Source organism: Nomascus leucogenys, chromosome 12, assembly GCF_006542625.1.
Source record: "Nomascus leucogenys isolate Asia chromosome 12, Asia_NLE_v1, whole genome shotgun sequence".
Taxonomy (NCBI): Eukaryota; Metazoa; Chordata; class Mammalia; order Primates; family Hylobatidae; genus Nomascus; species Nomascus leucogenys.
Genome location: NC_044392.1, coordinates 65,935,903 through 65,953,985, shown reverse-complemented (window position 1 = coordinate 65,953,985; position 18,083 = coordinate 65,935,903). Strand labels below are relative to the sequence as shown.

The 18,083-nt window shown below is 42.7% G+C and overlaps 1 protein-coding gene across 3 annotated transcripts in view; it reads left to right on the top strand.

Annotated features, from left to right (window-relative positions):
* Nucleotides 1-893: 893 nt before the first annotated feature.
* AHCYL1 (adenosylhomocysteinase like 1) overlaps nt 894-18,083 on the top strand; it is a 39,140-nt gene continuing 21,950 nt past the window's right edge. The window contains exon 1 of one of the 3 annotated variants that reach the window (XM_030824873.1): nt 894-1,375. In XM_030824873.1, the coding sequence (XP_030680733.1) occupies nt 1,256-1,375 (120 nt within the window). In that variant the 5' untranslated portion in view covers nt 894-1,255. Of the gene's footprint in view, nt 1,746-18,083 lie in introns of all 3 variants that reach the window. The other 2 variants (XM_030824875.1, XR_004032697.1) reach the window with 2 other exon arrangements.

Sequence of the window (18,083 nt, the reverse complement as noted above, 5' to 3'; positions counted from 1 at the left end):
AATAAAATGCCAGAGAAGGCAAAAAAACTAGAGCCAGGGGTGACCATGAAAAATCCAAGTCCTCCCAGTAATGGACTTTCCACAGGACATGGTAATTGGAGCCAATGTCATTTGAATCTCAAAGGACAAGCTACCTCAGCTGACATTAGGATACAGGCAGGCTTTGCCTCTCCAGCTGAACTAAGCCTTGCAAAACAGAAAATGCGTCACATGCCCTTTTGCCAGCAGGGTCTTAGCACAGGCACTGCACGTAGTAGGCCCAGTAAAAGGGTGTGAACGGTCCATGAATGTCCTGGATGCCCACTGAGAGCTGGAAGGGTCTAATGCTTTGGTGGAGCAAGGACGGAAAGCCATTCTGGCTGGGGACTTCTCCATCAGCTCTCCTGGTCTCCACCCTCATACCCATCAGCCCTATCCCAATGAGGGTTTTGTAAACAGGCAAGGTCCAGTCGGAGATGGTGGTGGAGGAAGTCACAAAGCGTTGTGCAGAAACCAGACTACTCTGAGTCAGTTCTGCCCCCTATGAAGCCAAAGAGACAGGCACTGCCCCTTGGGAAGGAGCTTTAATCCAAACGGCCTGGGGCTGGGCCAGTGAGTGAGTGGGCTGTCTCGAGCCCCGGACTTTTCCTAGGAACGGCTGTACGATGTGTCGTGTGGGCTCTGGTCTTTGCTCCCAAACACCCCTTTCATGCGCCTCTGAGGCCTTGCCAGGAACCCCGCAGCCCAAAGACCCTCCGTTCCGCAGCATCGTTGCATGAACCTCGCGCTGCTCCCAGGGCTGATGGTGCCACCTGGTGGCACAAAGGGTCCTGCTCACCCTGGGAACTTCGCTCTCGAGCGGGAGAGGAGAGGCTTCGGTGGCCCAGCCCAGCGTGGTGACGTCACGACAGAGTGCCGTTTCTCCCCGCCTCTTCCCCCTCCCGGGAGCTGCCAGTACTTGACGTGGCGTCACCGCCCTCTACCCTCGCTTTGCGTGCGTGTTTGCGTACGGCGGAGGTGGCGGCGCGGGCAGGTCGGAGCTCGGAGCTGGTGCTTCTGGTTCTCTTGTGGCCGCCGTCGCTGTCCGGCTGCCTTGGGCTGCCGAACAGACAAGGCGTGGGCCACAGCACCTCAGAAGCCGACGCAGCTCGACGCAGGGCCCGGCAGGAGGGTGGGCGATCGCGTGTCGGAGGGCGCCGCGCGGGCAGGCGGGCGGGCGCCAGAGGGGGAAAGAGGCGGGGGCGGCGGGTCAGCCGCTGGCCGGGCCGGCCGGGGGATGTCGATGCCTGACGCGATGCCGCTGCCCGGGGTCGGGGAGGAGCTGAAGCAGGCCAAGGAGATCGAGGACGCCGAGAAGTACTCCTTCATGGCCACCGTCACCAAGGCGCCCAAGAAGGTGCGGGGGCTCTGGGTGGCGGCGGGGGCTCGGGCTCCGGCCTCGCGGAAGGGACACGAGCAAGCCCGGGCTCTGGCTAGTTTGGGACTTCTGGGGGTGACTGGGGACGGCGGAGGTGATGTAGGGGGTGGCGGCTGTGCGGCCCCTGGCCTATCCCGGGCTGAAAGGCGCCTCTGACCTCGCTTTCCTTTGTCCCTCGGCCCAAGTCCTCCGGGATCGTTTTGAAACCCGACAGGGCCAGGCCTTAAATTTGCGACAGACTTTTCCTGGATGAAGGGCCTCGAAGACGAGAGTGGGAGGGGGTGAACCAACTCAGCTGACCCTTGTGACCAGTCCGGGGGCATGGGGTGTACAGAAAATCTCTCTTCAGGTGAGTGGGTAAATCTGGCAGAACTTCCGTCAAATCTTTGGGAGCAGTGGCCGGTTTATCCAACAACTGCGTGATAGCTGGGAGGCAAGAGTAAAGAATGCGTGAAGCTAGCTCTGATATACAGGTGAAAGCAATGAGGGTAACATGAAATTGAAAATCTATGATTTTCACTTTCTACAGCCTTCCAATTACTTCGAAATATGTAAGAAATTGACATTTGGAGGTTGGTGACAGCAGACACTGTCATGGATACAGGTGGATCCTAGAGTCATGTGAATAGATCACTTAGGCATCCCTGGAGAAAGGAGCTTGGGTGGGTTGGAGTAGTGGGTGGTAAGGAAAGATTGCTCAGTCTTGACTGTACTTTTGAGGCAGAACAAGTTTGATCTATTGTGCTGTAGGTTGAGCTCAAAGGACACCCTTCGAATTCTCTCATAAATGGCAACCTTTGGAGATTTTAGTCTGACTAGCTCTCTGAGTGGTGGAATTGGGATCCTTATTGCTTTCTGATCATTTACTGCCAATCACATCTTGATTTTCCATACACCTGGCACCCAGTTAGCAGTAGACCAGAGAACCTTTACAAAGAGGTGACCTTCCTGAAGCCAGTGAGAACCCAGATAAATGTCTCCCTTCTTTGTAAAGACAGAGTCTTACAAAGCTGTCTCTGCCTGCATCCAGTGTTTAATGGGATGCAGAGCTGAACAAAGCAAGGGCTGCAGAAATAGTTAAGTCCTTGAGGCTTCAACTAGTTAAGCTGTCTTAAGTGGGAGAGATGGCTTTTTTTTTAAGTGAATTAACCTGCCACTCCAGTAATCAAATGCAAGATTAAAAAAGACAAGTCGCCATTGTGTGCTTTCGCTCTGTTTTCTCACAAAATTAAGAATTTAATTCCTTTAAAAGATTGTGGAAGATTCCTTGGCTCTGAGGCATCTGATTAACTTTAGTGCTGTCAGTTCAGTTGACTGCTTTGTTGGGACAATGACCCTTTGCAATCTGCACTATTCTTTGGAGAAACAGTCACAGTTCTTACAAGCAGAATGATTGAGGGTGGGACCTTAGATGAGTTAGAGGAAAGAATGGGAAAGCCCTAGTACCTGAATTTCCCAGACTCTGGCATCTTTGCTGTTACTTGCCTTTATGTTAGTAAATCTGTATTCCTGAAAGTACCAGTGTTGATAAGACAAAGTCTATATTGTAGATTGTAAAAACTCATTAAGGCAGGGATTCTTGTTCACCTTTGTATCCAATGTGCCTAGCTTTGTACCCAGCATATAATAGGTACTCAAATATTAATTGCCCACCTGGCTAACTAGTAACTGAGATGTCCATATGGCTACCTACCAGGAATAACTATCCCTTTTCCTCTCTTCTTCCCAGGAGGAATATTACTAATGTGTATTATTGTCAGGCCAAGTGCTGATGATTTTAGACTTATATTGCATTAGCTAAAAGCAGCAGGCTCTGCCAGGAATGTGAGAAGACCCTGTTTTAAGTTTCCATTTGCCAGTAAATGTGCCCCACCGTGTTTCTTATTAATCTTTCTCTTCTAAGTTTTATTGTTTAGCATTTACGTAGTACTTTGTAATAAAGTATTTTATGATGACTAATTACCCTTTCCCTAGTGATGATAAAAGACATTTATTTAGTTAATGGATCAGTTGAGGACTAGTCAAGGTCACATAGCAAGTCCTAGGCAATCTGTTTTTCAGAACTGCTGAATTGAACATTATAACTTAAGTCACTTTTGTACCTCTGCCATGTGTTGATAACGTGAAAGCATGGGAAAAGTAAGAGAGAAAAAAGTAACTTGGCATGGTACTTAATGGTGTGAGAAAAAGACCTCTTCAAATGGTGCAGTCCTTCACCTGTGAGAATTCTACCCTAGCTCTAGACCAGTAATCCTCGGATTATTCTGAAGCCCTGAGGCCCCTCAGGAATTGAGGATGTTCTTGATGCCAGAGGATATAGGTTACTTCAGGGTGACCTTGATGGTCCTCAATTAGATCAGATCCCAGTGTCACTTTCTGGTCAGCTTTTATTCATTTTGTTTCCTTTGTTTGAGATAGAGTGGATGTCCATCAATTAAAAGCATAAATATCTAGATTCTTCAACTGTAATCATGACTTACTCAGTTTTGTGTGCCAAGGCCTATCACACTGCTATGAACAAAATAGGACTTGTTGGTTTGATTGAAGATTTGAGATGTCTGGGTGTTGAGAAGTCAACTAAAGTGATATGACCTTGAGCAAATTAATTAGCTTTTGCACCTGCATCTCCTCATCTGCCAAATAAATGCCTATTTTTTTTGGAACAGGTGGAGATAGGGGCATGTTGGGGAGTTAAGATAGCAAGTGTAATTTTTTAAAAGTCTATTCGTATATTTATATTCTTTCTTCAATGGGCATTTGAAGTGGCTTATAACACAGAACATATATGTGATGTAAAAGGAAGTAAAAACTATAGAAAGAATGAAAAAAAAATTGTTAACCTCGAGGGCTAAGATAGTTGATGAGGTTGATCACATGCAACTTTAAACTTTTAGCAGCCAGAGGATAAAAAGAATCATAGTTACAGTCTCCTTAGCAGGCATGGGAAATAATACATGTCAATTCCTCAAGAGGACAACTTTTCCCGACACAGAGTTCTAAAATAATTTTTCACAGGACTGTCTTAATAGCTGTAGTGTAATTCACATTGTAAGGCTTGTTCACGACTGTCACTGGTGATTTCAGATGGTATGGCTAGGAAAATTTGAGGTAAGAAAAGGAATCCTTGAGTTTTAAGAGTTAAGTGTACCACAACTGAAGAAGATCCTTGTTTAATGTTGGCAGTTATCAGTCAAACCAAGTAAGTAATCTAGTTCCCCATAACCACTGGTTATTTATCACTCTTTTTCTGCTACTTTGTGTAACAGGAGTGGTAACTGTCCTTGGACCTTTGGAAATTGACACTGTGTCAAGTTGATTCTTTTTTCATAGTGTAAACCCAAATCTCTTACAATAAGCTTGTTTCTCTGGAATGCCTATCAGAACATTTGCTGTTCTCTGAACTTCTGAACATTAAGGGCACTCTCCAGAGTGATCCATTAAACATTTTGACCTAGGATCTGTGTAGTCAGACCCACGAGCAAAATGTGGGGAAGGAGAAGAGCATAGAAAAAACTACTTTTGTTTATAGGATATTGTTTATTTGAATGAAGCTGTGTGCCACTAATTCATCAAAAGGGTCAGCTGAGACTTAGGAAGCACACCAAGTAGAGCCCCAGTGGGTACAGCTTGGGTGTTAACCTGATAGGTAAAATCCAGGTTTCTCCTTTTGTCATCAGAGTTATCTTATGGTTAATTTTTGGTGCAGTTGTATAGAATTTACACCAGGACTTGTCAGAATCACTGAAAGGAGATTTCATAGGTTGGCATTTCCTATCTTCACATCATTAGTATCTCTTGATTCTCCTTAGAGTGGCTGCTGTTTTAGTAGCAGTCTTTAACACAGGAGTTGGGGTGTAAGAAGATCCTCTTTTTAAGATTTCTCCACAGGTATTGATTATATCTCTTTTTCTTGTTTGGTTTAGTTAGTTACACTCTAGTTTCCAAATTACTTTGTTCCAAGTTCCTTTAGACATTTAGCTTGTAACAGAAAGAAATCTGTTAGAAGATTTCTAGATCAGTAGTTGTCTAGATCTTTTGCTGCCAAGGTTACAAATGTATACCTTTTCTTTATCAGGAGTGTGTCATTTGGATCCAGAGTGTTTTACCCAATGTAATATTCTTTTTAAAAAAATTTTTTTTTTTTTTTTTTTTTTTTGTAGAGATGGGGAAATCCCTGTGTTGCCCAGGCTTGTCTTGAACTCCTGGGCTCAAGCAATCTTCCCACCTCGGCCTCCCGAAGTGCTGGGATTGCAGGCAAGAGCCACCACGCCCACCCCAATATAGTATTCTTGGAAAGTTGTCTATAAAGGATATTTTGATACATGGAATCATGCAGGTCTTTAGTTGCCTGTGACTCCTAGCAAGTGTACTCTGCCACTCGAAGTAGTTAATGATCTGTAAATAAGCACTTTAATGCCCTCTTGGGGTTGTTTTAAAGGAACTGGCAAATAAAGGAGAATCATTTATACCTACCTGTTTCTCAAGTTTGGGAATGTGAGTATTGTATTTTTATAAAGAATGTCAACCCTGATTATACTGGACATATTTTATTATAATTCAGAACCAAATAGTAATTCAGAACGCATGCTAATGAGGTGCGTCAGAAGCATTCCTGTCATGTGTGAAGGACAACCTACGTGCACAGACCAGAGTTTTTTCTAGCCTGAAATCTGAGAATCCCCAGTTGAAGACAAATTCTTACCACAAATTTTCCTTTTGATTATTGTCAATACTATCAGTGCCTATTTTGTAGTAAGCAGTTAATAAAAATTCATGCAGAATTTCAGTTGCCTTTCCTTTTCTGATTCCATATTTTCCTTTGACTCACTCAAGTAGTTCTTTTGTTCCACTGTTGCTTGGCTGTTACATAAGACGCCTTTAACTTCCCGTTTCTGTTCCTAAAACTGTGACTAGTAGTACAACATAAGGTAAGCACTGATTTTTGGAGTCAGTTTTACCTTTAGTCTCTACCTAATAGTTGTGGGACATTCAACAAGTGACATCCTTTTCTCATCTATAAAATGGGGAACAATGATAGTGCTACCTATATAGATGGTTGAGAGGATTAGCATTTAGTAAATAGTAATTAGTGGGTTTTTTTTGTATCTAGAGTGACCATATATCCTGGTTTGCCTGGTGCAATTCTGGTTTATACCTGTTACCCTAGCATGTAGTCCAATGAGTGCCTCCGTAGCTCTGAAAGTTACCCTGGTTTATGTGGCCACCCTATTTATAACTCTCTGGATGATGCAACACGATAGTGCAAATGAGAGCCTAATTTTGAAATGTTAAAGAGCCAAAACAAGTTTCTATTGGAATGTCTTTTCAATAAGAAAATTTTTTTTCTGACAAAAATGTTATTTTATATAGAGCTTACAGCTACTGAACCCCAAAACATTTTGTTAACTACAGGGGCGGGGTGCGTAGACAGAGATCTTAGAGCTTTTGATGGAGTTGAGATGTCTTCTATCTTACCATTCCCCATTCATCCCCCGTAATACATAATGCACTCATAGAATGTGGGTATTTGTCAGACACTGGGCCAGTCTCAGTCCAGGAGTTTATTTCCTTAAACTGCAGGTGTTTGGGGGTTTCCCAAACTAGAATCCTTGAATTACATGAAATAATTCCAAAGACTTCTGAACTGTGACTTTATCATTTTAGATATGTACTCCAGCACCCCCGCCCCCATCCCTGCAGGTACTGTTTTCTCATTGCTCTTAACAGCCTGCTTCTAATTATGTATAACTGATTTTCTCCTGTAGAAATGTGTGGCCTTTGCTGCATGCCACTCATAGAACTAGAGTGGAGCATCCATGCCTTTGTTGAGAGACTCAGACTGCTTTCAATTTTGTTTCTATGTTTAATTTTTCTAAAGGATTTAGCCTGGTGCCTTAACCTCAGAATGTAGATAATGATTGATACTGCTTATCAGTATACATTGGGGGGCTTAATCATTCACTACCCAAATGGGACACAAAGTAAAAAGTTTAATGAACTATTGGTAAAAGGTAGTATTTGGAAATCTGGGGTAGAGATTGGAAAAGTACTTTTGAGAACCACAGGTACAAGACTCTCCAAGCATGCTCCTGCTTCTTACCATAAAAGCCCCAACGCCTCTGCTAATGTGCCTGTGTACTTAACCTGTGGGGCTTAATGGGCTTAACATGTTCTTCTCTACCAGTCCAAGCCAGTTCACTTGTTTTAAGTGGACAGCCTGTACTCAGTTGTGTGATGGAAATGGGGCATATTAAACAGGAGGGGTCTGGGACTGCTCTCTGTTTCATGCTGTTCATCTTGGACCTGCCTCAGGCTTACTTCTTCACAATTTGAGGAACTGTTCAGCAAGAGCATACCCTATTGTTGACATGTTTTTCTTTTCTCTCCGGAACCTGCGAGTGTACGATGGCATTAATGGAATCCCTCTGAGCCTGTGTGCCAAGGAAAATGCTAATGTGCTGATCCACAATGATGTGTGGCTCAGTGTGAACTAGATGGTAAATTTGTGAGTGACAGAGTAAAGGGGCAAGAGGCTGGAGGAGATGAGTGTAACCATCTTTCATTCACTTAGACTTCCTGAATGAAGCCGTTCATACTGAGTTTTGAGCAATGAAAGGATTTTGGAAGTTCTGTTTTTAATAAATGACTCCAACTCTTCTAGTAGTTACTAATTGTATTAAGGTGAACCTTTGGGACATAGGTTTCCATGTGCATAATGGGAAGTACTTTGTCCCTTTTCCCCCAGAACTGGCTTGACCTCACGTCAAGACCTCACGTCAAAGCTTTTGGGCCATGACCTGTTTCCTTTGTGGTTCCAGAAATCTGAGGGGGAAGAAAGAGACAGAGACAGAGAGACCTATCATAAAAGTTACTAGGACAGGCCGGGCACAGTGGCTCATGCCTGTAATCCCAGCACTTTGGGAGGCCGAGGCAGGTGGATCACGAGGTCAGGAGATCGAGACCATCATGGCCAACATGGTGAAACCCCGTCTCTACTAAAAACACACAAAAAATTAGCTGGGTGTGGCAGCACACACCTGTAGTCCCAGCTACCCGGGAGGCTGAGGCAGGAGAATCGCTTGAACCCAGGAGGTAGGGGTTGCAGTGAGCCAAGATCGCACCACTGTACTCCAGCCTGGCGACAGAGCGAGACTCCGTCTCAAAAAAAAAAAAAAAAGTTAATAGGACAGAGATTCTGATCTGTCCTCTTAGACCAGACCCAGTCTTCTCCTTCCTCGAAGACTTTAAGGAAAAGACTTCAGGTTCTCATGACTGTTAGCTTTATTTTGGGGATGTAGAAAATAGAGATTCACTTTGAATTTTCAAAATGCACATCCCCATCTTTGTTTCTAATTTTAGAAAAAAGGTCAGTAAGTAGACAGATTTGTTTAGAAGATAGAGAATTGGAATATGCTTCTCTTTTGCCTATTTGAGGGAATGCTCTTGGGAATCACTGGATTAGAGACTGTAGAACAATGGTTCTTACTCTTTGAGTCAGAGGTCCTTTTAAGAGTTTAATGAAAATCCTGGTTCTTTCCTCAGGAAAATTCAGGAGCACAAAAATTTGCGTATTCTGTTAGAGGATTTATGGGACTTCTGCAACTCATGGATCCTGGGTTTTAAAGCCCTGATGTAGAAGGCCAGGCCTCCAAGCCACAGCATCTCTTTTCATTACAAGTCCACAAACTGCTAAGAGATAAGTTTCCAGCCTGCCGTTTGTCCTTATGGCTTGGAACAAAGCTGAGGTTGTTGGCATTGTCAGCTGCCTCTTTGGGATGCTCCTCAGCTTCCCAAAAGAATCATTATAAGTGCCTTGAGAGTTCAGCTCAGGAACTTAACACACATTCAAACAGGCATTTCGGCCACTTTGGGGATTTTTTGGTATTATCTCAACTCTACCGCTCTTCATATGAAATGCGGATGCCCCTGGAGCTTCAGAGCTGATTCCATAGGAGTGTTTGAAATAGTAGCTCACATAGTAGATTATCAAAACTAAACAAAATAATTTGCTTCTGTATGTCTCTCAAAAATAGGTTTGATTTCAATGTAGTACTTCTCAAACTATTATATTTTAAGGACTGACCTGATATTTGAATTTTACTCATCATTTGACTTTTCTAGATGGAACATGTTGAGGGCAAAGACTGTATCTCACGCATATGTATATAGTACCTGGCACATAATACTGTCAGTAAATGTTTATTGAATAAAATAATGTGAGATAATCATTCCTAGGAGAAAGTAAGTTGGACTTATGTGGTGGCTTTGACTCACTTTCCCTTTCAGTTGGCTGGGGTGATTTTTCTAACTTAGAGCCCTCTCACATAGGTATAAGGAAGTACCGAGAACTGCAGGTGAGAAATTGATGAGAATTTCCAACTTAATAGATCCCTTTATAATGCCAGAAATAGGAGTTCAGGCAGAAGACATCTGAATATATGCCTCCAGCTTCTTAGCCCAGTGGCAGTGGGCATAGGGATATCCTTAGACAGTAATGGGGAAGGTAACTTGGATTTCTCACCATTGAAACAACTTTTAAACTCTTAGCATTAGGGACACTCTGCCCAAAGTTGAAACTGGTATCCTGGTTTATACATGCTCTTGATTTAAAGAACAGGGAGGCTTTCACATAGGGTGTTTGAGCTTTGGGGATTAGTGATGAGTTGAATAATTTGATTTTGGAAAGTACATTGGAACTCTGAAAGTAATAAACAACAGCTCTGCCCGGCAGTGATGAGCAAACTTCTGGTTCTTACTCTGCAACCCTGGCTGCCCCTTCTGAGCCAAAGGCTGAGTTTGATGCTCAAAAGCTATACATGCCCTTCTCTCTTTGAAACACACCTTCTTTAGAATTACAGTCTTCTGGGAACTGGGCCAATGCTTATCCTAGCCAGAAGCTCAGGCTCTAGTTGGCACTACATTTTGTGTGTTCTGTTTCACTTCAAGTGTATAACTTAGGCAAGATTCAGGGGAAAGGGAGACCTTCAGAATCTTGCTATTTTGTGTTGTTTGTTTGAGATGGATTTTCGCTCCTGTCGCCCAGGCTGGAGTGTGATGGCACGATCTTGGCTCACTGCAATCTCCACCTCCCGGGTTCAAGTGATTCTCCTGCCTCAGCCTCCCAAGTAGCTGGGATTACAGGCATGTGCCACCACACCTGGCTAATTTTTTTTTTTTTTTTTTTTTTTTTTTAGTAGAGATGGGATTTCATCATGTTGGTTAGGGTGGTCTCGAACTCCTGACCTCAGGTGATCCACCCGCCTTGGCCTCCCAAAGTGTTGGGATTACAGGCATGAGCCACTGCGCCCGGCGAATTTTGCCATTTTGGAAGTTGAAATAGGTGCTTCCTAGAGATAGCAGATGTATCCAGTTGCTTTGGTAACTAATTCAGTTTCCTATGGGTGGCCAGGTGGTATCCCACTTATTATTCAATACTTGAGGGTTCAGTGCCCAGCTTCTGAGCACCAGCTTTCTTAGCAAGCAAGACATGAAGATTCCCAGTGTTCATTTATGAGAAGTAGCCCAGCTGGCTTGTCATGCTGGACTAGATGAATTGTGAATGTTAATTATATTGATAATACAGTGGCCTTGGTAACAGACTTGTAGCTGCTGTAGAATCTGTTTACTTCAGGTTTGTAACAGAAAAGAGACCAAGCTGGTTGGGAACATGGTGTTCTCAGTGTAATAAGATGTATTGTAAGTCCAAGGAAAATGCATCTTGGTGGGGCTGACCTTGTTGCACCCCTTCCCCAAGATTTTCCGGAGAGAAACATTATTCTGGGGTTAGTTTCTGTTCTTGTTTGCCAGTCAATAATGAATTGAGGTTGGCAAAGGCTGGGTTTTTAGTGGAAGTGGGGTAAAGCATGTTTACAAATCATAAAGTTTAGAAGGAGAACACCTGTGTTAAGCACCTTATTTCTCTACCTAGTTTATAATTAGGAGGGGATGGTTGATGAGATTAGTTTCGGCCCTTGCATTCAGGAGGTGGAGCCCCTCCTATTTGGGGAGCAGGGGTTTCATAATTCTGTACATTCTTTTCTTACTCCGCAGTGAGGGGATTAGCTGAGCACTGGGCATGTCTGGAATGAGAGCACTTTGCCAATTTTTACTGAATTTGGACCAAACTAATAAAAATACAGCCTCAGTCTTCCTCAGACAGTCTCTCTATCATGTTCTCCTAACCCCTATGGATCCATCTGATGGATTGTCTGTTCCTAACAGATGGAGTTGGTATTAAAGGTAGATTCTCTACTTCCTTTGACTTATTTGTTTTATTTCTGAACAAGGCATATCTAATGCATTTGTTCCTGTATTGGAAGTTGCTTTATCAAGAGCCTGGTAAACTCAGTGTACTTGTGTTTCCTTTTCAGATCCTGCTTAGATTATTTCTTAGATCAGCACTTCTCATTTTGTGGAAGGAGAAGAAGGTATCAGTCACATAGAGAGCTTTTTCACAATAACTCGTTACCTGGCTCTAAACTAGAGCTGTGTAATCAGAATGGGGGAGGAGCTGAGAGTAAGAGAGCAGATGGAGAATGGGTTGGCATTTTGAAACAGCTTCACCAGATAAAGTTGAAAGCTCCCAGATTTAGAACCACTCTTTTAGATTATCTAGCAAGACTGGCCAACATTGTTAGGAAATCTAATATTGAGATGGTAATGGGCCAGGCACGGTGGCTCACGCCTGTAATCCCAACACTTTGGGAGGCCAAGGCAGGCAGATCACCTCAGGTCAGGAGTTCGAGACCAGCCTGGCCAACATGGCGAAACCCCATCTCTACTAAAAATACAAAAATTAACCAGGTGTGGTAGCAGGTGCCTGTAGTCCCAGCTACACGGGAGGCTGAGGCAGGAAAATCGCTTGAACCCATGGGGCGGAGGAGGTTGCAGTGAGCCGAGATGGCATGATTACACTCCAGCCTGGGCAACAGAGCAAGACTATGTCTCAAAAAAGAAAAAAAGATGGTAATGCAGCTACTACCTCTCCTGGATGATTTTGATCACGAGGAGAAATCTTGGTCCTCCCTCATGTGAAAGGTCCTGAAAATAGTCTACTGTTGCTCTTTTTCTCCACGTATTCAGAGTAAACCATGACCAGAAATCATGTAGCCCTGTCTGCTCAGGGTGCAGTGTCCCGGGACCTGTGCTAAGCACTTAGGGTACATCAGTGAACAAAACAAAGATTCATACTCTGTAGAGCTGACATTCTTGTGAGGTTATTATTTGGATCATTTAAGTCCAGTGAAGTGGTTCTTAACCATTTGGGGTTTGGAACCCTCTGAGAGATGTGTACATATTCCAGCAAAATGCACACAGTCATGTGTCACTTAACAAGGGGGATACATTCTGTAAACCGTGTCCTTAGGCGATTTTGTTGTGCAAACATCATAGAGACTTTAAGTGACTGGCAATGCAGTAGGTTTGTTACACCAGCATCACCACAAACATGTGAGTAATGCGCTGCACTACGGTGTCACCAGGCAATAGGAATTTTTCAGCTCTATCATATTGTTATGGAACCACCACTGTATATGTGGTCCAACCTTCATTACACAGCAAAGGACCTTATAAGGGGGAATTGGCAGCCTGAAACCCATCCATGGACCCAGGGCTAAGAACCTAGAAGACTTGTCTAGATTTGAGGATGGGTGATTGGGATAAAGCCAGGCCCTGAATTGGGTGTTTGGAACCATTATCTCCTCGCCAGACCGGGTTGTAGTTTCTTGATCTGTACAGCCAAAGCAGTATGTAAACAACTCAAGGGTATCACTAGAAAAAGAGGGAATGGCTAAGTCTTCTCTAAGCTAAAGAGTCTATGTTTTATGTGAAATGCTAAGAATGATTCTGACTCTCTTCTCACTCTTATCCCTAGTTTCTAGTTGGCTGGGCTTCTGGCGCTCAATAGATTAAAAGTCAGGTCAGAATAAGAATTTCCCTAATGTGCTAATTTATGTTATGAATTCCTAGACTGAGAGTGATAGTTAAGTTATAAAGATCATGAGGACATTTTAGTGAAATTCTGGCTTCAAAAACACAGAAAGTGACAGTAGTTGAGGGGCTGATGAAATAGCCAGAGTAAAGATTAGAGAAAGATGACAGGAAGAAAAGGAGGGCAGAACTCAGACAGTCGACTAAGCTGGTGAGCCAGTAGCCAGGAGAGCAGCTTTCTCCTTAAGCCAAAGTGAGCAGATCTGAGACTCATGCAGAAAAATACTCCTTTTTGGTCTTGAAGGGGTCTGTCACTGTTGCTTTGTTACCAAATAGTACCCGGGATAAAAAGTGGGAGGGCAGATAAGGGTTTGCCTTAACATTTACACCAATGTTAATATATCTCTGTTGCTGGAAAAGTTGGTGTTAAACTTGAAAGAATGGCCAAACCCTGCCTGAGGGTTAGTGCAGTGTGTAACGTGTACTGCAGAAACATGAATGAAATGGAACACTGGGAGAGAGAATTATATAGAAAGACACAGCCAGAATAAGAGTTTGGAGCACACAGAGTCCTGTGCCAGTTCCACCTTTACCTCCCTGAAGTCGGATCTTTAGTATAACCACATGCCAAGACCTCTTTACTTTAGGTTGATCTTTACAGGGATATCTAAGGGAGACTTTCCATATGCACACTGAAAGATAGCTGAATAACGGCTGTGTTCAGGCTAAACTTGTATAAACTCATCTCATTAGAGAACAGAGCCCACAGTCCTCCCCAGAGGAGTGAGGAGGCTCTAGATGGTTCCAGTTATAACTGCTCTCCAGCATATGGAAAAACTGTTCTGCTATGAAACCTTCCAACCAGCTACTCACATAAAGACATCTCATTGTTTGCTCAGTGATGCATTAAAGCTGAGGCTGCCTAAGCTAGAGAATATAATCACATACCAATTATCTTTATTTTTTATTTTTAAAGAAGCCTTTTAAAGTAACCAAAAGAATTTCATACCTCACTTCCTGGGACTGGGACTGTTTTGCAGTTGTATTCAGCTTGTGAAGTTATATAGTTAAAACTTGCTACTAAGTTTTCGGAAAAATTATTCTTAAAAATTATAATTAAAAATTCTTATTCTTGGGCCAGGTGTGGTGGCTCATGCCTGTAATGCTAGCACTTTGGGAGGCCAAAGCAGGAGGATCCCCTGAGCCCAGGAGTTTGAGGTCAGCCTGGGCAACACAGGGAGACCCTGTCTCTAAAAAATAAAAATAAAATAAATAAAAATTACTATTTTTTTGAGACGGAGTTTCACTCATTCGCCCAGGCTGGAGTGCAGTGGTGTGATCTCACCTCACTGCAACCTCCGTCCCCTGGCTTCAAGCAATCCCCTTGCCTCAGCCTCCTGAGTAGCTGGGATTATAGGTGCCCACCACCACACCTGGCTAATTTTTGTATTTTTAGTACAGATGAGGTTTTGCCATGTTGGCCAGGCTGGTCTCGAACTTCTGACCTTAGGTGATCCACCCACCTTGGCCTCCCAAAGTGCTAGGATTACAGGTGTGGGTCACTGAGCCTGGCCATAGAAATTTTTAAGTGGAAAATTTTCTCCATTCATTGAGTATTTGATTTTTTTTTCAGCTTTATTAAGGTATAATTGACAAGTGAAAACTGTATGTATTTGGACCAGGAGCGATGGCTCATGCCTTTGGGAGGCTGAGGTGGGAAGATTGCTCAAGGCGAAGAGTTCAAGACCAGCCAGGGCAACATAGTGAAATCCCCATCTTTTACAAAAAAGAAAAAAAAATTAGCTGGGCACGGTGGCACATGAGTGTTATCCTAGCCACTCAGGAGGCTGAGGCTGGAGGATTGCTTGAGCCCAGAAGTTGGGGGTTGCAGTGAGCTATGATCCTGCCACTTTACTTTAGTCTGGGTGACAGTGAGACTCTGTCTCTGTAAAAAAAAAAAAAGTATTCAAGGTGTACAGTGTGATATTTTGATGTATACATTGTGAAATTATTACCACAGTCAAGCTAGTTAATATATCCATTACCTCATAGTTACTTTGTGTGTATGTGTGTGTGTTGTATGTGATGAGAATACTTAGGATCTACTCTTAGCAAATTTCTAGTATACAATATGTTATTGTTAACTGTAGTCACTGTGCTGTTCATTAACTCTCCAGAACTTATTTATCTTATAACTCCAAATTGTACCCTTTAACCATCATTTCCTCATTTCTTCCACCTTCCTGACTCCTGGTAAGAACCTTCTGCTTTTTGCTTCCATGAGTTTGGCTTTTTTAGATTGCAAATAAAAGTGAGATTATTTAATTGGTTACTTTAAATAAATATCTACCATAACTATGAAACCAAGACTCAGTAATCACATATCATGTTACTTAAATCCAGAATACTTCAATAAAAATAATAGCCTTACAAGAACTTTTGTTCGTCGTAGTAGTCAGAAAGGTGGTACCAGAAAGTAGAAATACATCAATGGTAATTTTTTTTTTTTTTTTTTTTTTTACCTGAGGTCTCCAAATTTAATATAACTTTTTTTTTTTTTTTTTTTGGAGACAGGGTCTTGCTCTGTTGCCCTGGAGTACACTGGCACAGTCACAGCTCCCTGCAGCCTCGACCTCCCAGGCTCAAGTGATCCTTCCACCTCAGCCTCTCGAGTAGCTGGGACTACAAGTGTGCAACACCATTCCCCACTAATTTTTTTTTTTATTTTTTGTAGAGACAAGGGCTCACAGTGTTGCCAGGGCTGGTCTCAAATTTCTGGGCTCAAGGGATCCTCCCTCCTTGGCCTCCCAAAGTGCTTGGTTTATAAATGTGAGCCACTGCACCTGGCCAACTATAACTCTTTTTCTGTTGGTAGAATTCAGCTGTACTAGATCTTTTAGACATAAGATGTAAGGTGACTTGGAAAGAGTGCATTTTGAGTGGCACACCACAGATGAGAAAGGAACCTAATGGAATGTTTTTAGTTTAAAAGAAATTCTCTGATTGTGCTAAGTGTTCATGTGTGAAAGAAATATTCCTCCAGCACCATTCAGCACAGGATAAACCTCTTCAAAAAGCACATTTAAAGTATATTCTCTGTTGCATGTTTTAGAATATGGTAACTTCTCATGAAATAACCAGCAAATTTCCCCAGTGACCAAAAGAGGAAAAAGAAAAAAATCAGTGGTCAATTTAACCATACTAAACTAAAAATTTTGTTTAAACACAGGTGGAAATGATACAAATAGGGAATTCTGAATTAATTTCTTTTGTCCTAGTAAAGTAGTCAAGATTAGATTGCCCATGCATTCTCTTCCTTACTCCATCCCCAGAAGACAATGGAAGTGTATTCTAGAATGGAACATTTTGTTACCACAGTGTTTGGGCTCTGCTATTACTGGGCTCTCCTCACCCTTTCCAGATCTATGGAGCAGTACTTCTCAATGGCAATTCGTTGGCAACTTTGAAACATTACATTTCTTCGCATCATTTTACTTTTCTGAAAATTAGTAAAGACTTTTGGAACTGAAAGAATTATTTTCCTTTACCAGTGCTTACAAATGTTTATCTGGTATTATAAGCTCAGAAAGCTTATAGTGCAACAGTAGACCCATTCCAAGGTAAACTGACCCCTTGGAAATAAAGGGGAAAGCTGCTCTTTCCCCAGCCTATTCCAAAAGAAGGAAAATAGAACTGGGTTTGTGGGTGTTTTTTGTTTTTTGTTTTTGCCTTTTGCTTTTTAAATCTCAGTGTTGGTAGCAAATTGCCTTAAGCAAGTCACTTAGCCCCAACCCCTGTTCTGTTTTCTCATTTGTGAAGCATAGATGCAACATTGAAAGGATTCTAGAATGTTTTGAAAATACAAACCCTCTGTAAACTGTAAGCCACAGGTGTTGAGGCAAAGCATGTAAAGTCATATAAATCTAGGTATTCAGGATCTTGGTGTCCACCCTACTAGTAAGTGTGGATTTCAAACTTCCTGTACAATCAACTTTAAGTAAAAATCTCCATCTAGTGCTATCAGGTGGTGTTACCAGTGATGCTTGTTCTTTGTATGCCAAGAGTTCAACAAAAATGGTTTGTAAAATATTTAGATCAGTGATATTCTAGCAGTGATACATATTGACAAAATTTGCCAATATTTTCCTATACAAAATTTAATTTTTTTTTTTTTTTTTTTTTGAGACGGAGTCTCGCTCTGTCGCCCAGGCTAGAGTGCAGTGTCATGATCTCAGCTCACTGCAACCTCCGCCTCCCAGGTTCAAGCGATTCTCCTGCCTCAGCCTCCCGAGTAGCTGGGACTACAGGCACACGCCACCACGCCCGGCTAATTTTTTAAATTTTGGCTGAGACAAGTTTCACCGTATTTGGTCAGGCTGGTCTCAAATTCCTGACCTTAGGTGATCCACCCCGCTCGACCTCCCAGAGTGCTGGGATTACAGGAGTGAGCCACCACACCTGGCCTTGACAGATTTTTATTTCCCTGAGCCTATACTAGTTGGTTCTTATACCCTATGAACCAATACAAAATTATTCCCAAGTGAAAAAAACAAGGTGCAGACTATATTATCATGCTACCTTTTGAGTAAGGGAGGGAAAATAATACATATTTGCTTCCCACACTCCTAAAAAGAAACATAAAAAGGATAAACCAGAAACCAATGAAAATGGGGAGGGACACATAGAGTATCAGGGCTAGGAATAGCAGTGAAACGTCTCTGAGTATACCTTTTAAAGTTTTGAGACATGTAAATGTTTC